The sequence below is a fragment of the Homarus americanus genome, unplaced genomic scaffold, assembly GCF_018991925.1.
Source record: "Homarus americanus isolate GMGI-L3 unplaced genomic scaffold, GMGI_Hamer_2.0 scaffold50165, whole genome shotgun sequence".
NCBI lineage: Eukaryota > Metazoa > Arthropoda > Malacostraca > Decapoda > Nephropidae > Homarus > Homarus americanus.
In genome coordinates this window covers 232501-236379 of record NW_024748747.1, presented here as the reverse complement: position 1 = coordinate 236379, position 3879 = coordinate 232501, and the positions used below count along the sequence as shown (strand labels likewise).

The 3879-nt window shown below is 41.4% G+C and overlaps 1 protein-coding gene across 8 annotated transcripts in view; it reads left to right on the top strand.

Moving 5' to 3' along the window:
- Positions 1–1816: 1816 nt before the first annotated feature.
- Positions 1817–3879, top strand: part of LOC121880389 (otoferlin-like) — an 83144-nt gene continuing 81081 nt past the window's right edge. For all 8 annotated transcript variants that reach the window (XM_042387554.1, XM_042387553.1, XM_042387551.1 and 5 more), the window contains exon 1: positions 1817–2031. In XM_042387554.1, the coding sequence (XP_042243488.1) occupies positions 1829–2031 (203 nt within the window). In that variant the 5' untranslated portion in view covers positions 1817–1828. The remainder of the gene's footprint in view (positions 2032–3879) is intronic.

Sequence of the window (3879 nt, the reverse complement as noted above, 5' to 3'; positions counted from 1 at the left end):
TTCTTCCTAAACGCATCTCATTTTTTTTGTCTCTTTCTCCTCGTCTAGTGTCTTGGTTGGGTAGTTGTTAGGGTTCTTGGTTGGGTAGTTGTCAGTGTCTTGGTTGGGTAGTTGTTAATGTCTTGGCTGGGTAGTTGTCAGTGTCTTGGTTGGGTAGTGCTTTTCAATGTCACCTCGCAGAATGCAATACACTCACACCTGAGTGGGTTTTTGCTCCATAGAGAGTCTAGACAGGCAAACAGACAGACAGATAGATAGATGAATAGATAGATAGAAGTGTAGATAAAGGGAGAGAGAAAGAGAATGGAGTGGACTGACAGGTGAATATGATGTCTGATAAGAAGATAGAACTTGATGAAATGTTCTCTTGTCAAGACACTAACTTTTTCATCTCCCTTATCTCTCCCCCTCCCTCTCTCTCTGTCTCACCACACACACACACACACCCACACACACTCACACACACACACACACACACACTCCAAGACAGTGTTAACTCAGTAATTATCTGTATGTTGCCATAATTACAAACCCTCTCTCTCTCAGTCTCTCTTCCTCTGTATGCATGCGCGCGCGTGTGTGTGTGTGTGTGTGGGTGTGTGTGTGTCTCTCTCTCTCTCTCTCTCTCTCTCTCTCTCTCTCTCACACACACACACACACACTCCTCACGTCATACAACTCACAGTAAGAAATTAACTATCGCTTTTTTCCCCCCGCATTAAATTGTGTCGCGTGCTGGAATAAACGCCTGAGTCGCCAATTTGGGAAAAACTCGTGTAAATTTGCTATGTTTATTTCAGTTTGTTTATATTCTTGTTTGTTGAAGACTCGCGTGTCCTTGTTTCCTTGTTCTACTGTGTGTCTCGCGTGACCTGTGGGTGTATTAGTGGGGCGAGCTAAGGCAGGGGGCGACACAGGCAGGTAGACAGACTGTGAGAGAGTAAAAAAGTCAGAGAGAGAGAGAGAGAGAGAGACAGTTGGACAGAGAAACAGATAGAGAAGGTGAGAAAGTGGAGACAGACAGACAGACAGACAGACAGACAGACAGAAAGTGGAGAGGGAGTTATCGCTTCATAGAAACTGGTGAATATACGCAATTGCTGACCTAAGTAAGTTAGGTTAACTTAGGCAGGTGGTGTTATAGGTTAGGTTAGGTTAGGTTAACTATTACAATTTTATTATAATAATATACATGATTGCTTCTATGTACATATCAGTGTGTGTGTGTGTGTGTGTGTGTGTGTGTGAACGTTGTGTGCTTAATGAACACATAATTTTTTCATTAATATAAACCAAATAAATATTTTTTGACTTATTATTCGTTTCTCCTTTAACTCTCTATTTCCTTTTTCGTTGTTTCTCTTTCACCTGGGATACGGACAGAGAAGCAGTGAAAGTTATTGGTTCCTGATTTATCGTCATATTTTCTTGTTATTCCATTGTCCTTTCTAATTCCCTTTCAATATTTGTCTGATTTATCTTCGATTTTTTGTTTTGCTCTTCGTTCTTACATTTCAGAATATTTTTTTTCACTAAATTTCCTTTTCTTTCGTGTTTCTTTTTTAATTCCGCTCTTTTTTTTTCTCTCGCTCTTAATTCCTCTTAATCCCTTTCTTATCTTTTAATTCCTTTTTCAGATTAAGTCTAATTATAATCATCTTTTAAATTACCTATATAATTCTGATTCTCATTCCTATTATCTCTCTAATTCCATTTCTAATTATAATATCATATCAAGGATTTTCATTATTATAAGTCCATTTCTCTTTTAAATTCCTATTCTGATTCTTATTTCTTTTTATTCTCCTACAGTCGAGGATTCGCAGGGATGAAAGCGGTGAGGTCCTTAGTACGTCTTGGGCGGCAGAGGTCGAGGGGCGGCAGTGGAGACGAGGAAGAGAAGATCTTGAAGGATGCCGACCACAACGACCACCCAATCAGAGGTGATATGAGCCGCCCTCCCTCCGCCTGTTCCACCATCTCTGACAACGAAACCACCTGTTCCCTCTCCACCAACGTGAAGGCCAAGAGGTAAGTGTTGTGGATGAAAGAGGTCCAGAAGGAATGGATGAGGGAAGGAGGGAGAAAGGGAAGTGGGAGAAGGAAGGGCGGTACGAAAAAAGAGAGGGAAGGAGAGTGGGGGATTATGGGAAGGAGAGTGGGTAAGGATGGGAGAAAGAGAGGGAAGGAGAGTGCGGGAGAAAGGGAGAGAGATAGGGATGGGGAGAGGGAGGATAGAATGTGTCTACCTGTTCCGTCTGTACTAACTTGAGGGACAAGAAGTGAGATAGAAGGAATAGGGTCAAAGGAAAAGAAGGAGAAAGGGATGGGTGGGAAGGGAGGAGATGGGGAGAGATGGGGGTAGAAATGAAGAGAAGATGGGATTGGTTTTCCTTTTCCATCTTCAAGAAATTAATATTGAGGAAGAGAAGGAACAGAGATGGGGAGAGGAAGAAAAAGAGACAGAGAATGAAGCAGAAATGGAGAAGAGACAGAATGACAATGGAATAAGACAAAGGGAGAGAAAAAAAAAGAAAGACAGAGACATGAACTACTAGACAGAGGGAAAAAGAGAGATATAAGATAAAGATAGAGATAAGAGAGACAGAAACAGACAGACGAAGACACAGAGAGACAGAGACTCCGCAACAACGTAACATACGAGTATTTTGTCATCACTTCCCGTCGGTTATTTTCCAGGACCACACGAACACCATCAACTTTACACCTTGTGACTAATTAACAAGTTACAGGTGTCTGAACTATCTACAGGTATTCAAATCAATGTTAGGATACAAGGTTCATTTACACTTTATGGTTAATTAACAAGTTGCAGGTGTATTAAGTAACCATCTTCAGGTGTGTTAATAAGTTACAGGTGTAGAAACCATCTTCAGAACTGCAGGTGTGTTGGGGATCAATTTTAGCCGAGCTGTTAGGGGCTTCGTATAAAAGGCTCTCGTTTTAGATGTTAAAGAAGCTACTCAAGTTAGTAAGGGGAAGGGTCGTGTGTGTATGAGAGAGGGTCGTATGTGTATGTGAGAGGGTCGTATGTGTATGTGAGAGGGTCGTATGTGTATGTGAGAGGGTCGTATGTGTATGTGAGAGGGTCGTGTGTGTATGTGAGAGGGTCGTGTGTGTATGAGAGAAGGTCGTGTGTGTATGTGAAAGGGTCGTTTGTGTATATGAGAGGGTCGTGTGTGTATGAGAGAAGGTCGTGTGTGTATGAGAGAGGGTCGTGTGTGTATGAGAGAGGAATGACTGAGTTGATGAGAGAATTGTACCCTTTTGATATGTCAGGGGGAGAGAGAGAGAGAGAGAGAGAGAGAGAGAAAGAGAGAGCAGGACACACGGACCATAAACCATCATAACAGAGGTGGTGAAACCTCCATATAACGGACTCCTATCTCTTTAATGTGTTATGTTAGATGGGGGTTTCACATTTAACAGACCCTCGATATAACGGACATGCCTCTCCTCATAGTCCATTAAACAAATAAATAAAAATAAAATTGACGAAAAACTTTGGAATAATTTGTACGTGTTTTGGTTTAAGTCCTATGACGTCATTGAGGTACCTGGAGACTGCGTTTTATTGGTCGACTTAATTAAAGACGTCTCAGGCGCCACCCAGCTCAACCAATAAGGTGGTCTTATTCTTTCGTGTCTGTCAATCTCTGCTTTCTGTCTTCATTTTTATCCGTATTTTGGTCTTTGTCTCTTCTGTTTAGTTATTTTCTCTTGTTTTCATTGTCTCTTTCGTTCTTTATCTCTGTTTTTTTTTCTTAATCTCTTTCTCTCTGTCTATTAGTCTCTCTGTCTCTTCCGTGAGGGTCTTGGGTAAAAACGTCTTCGATATGTCTCTCTCTAATAGACACA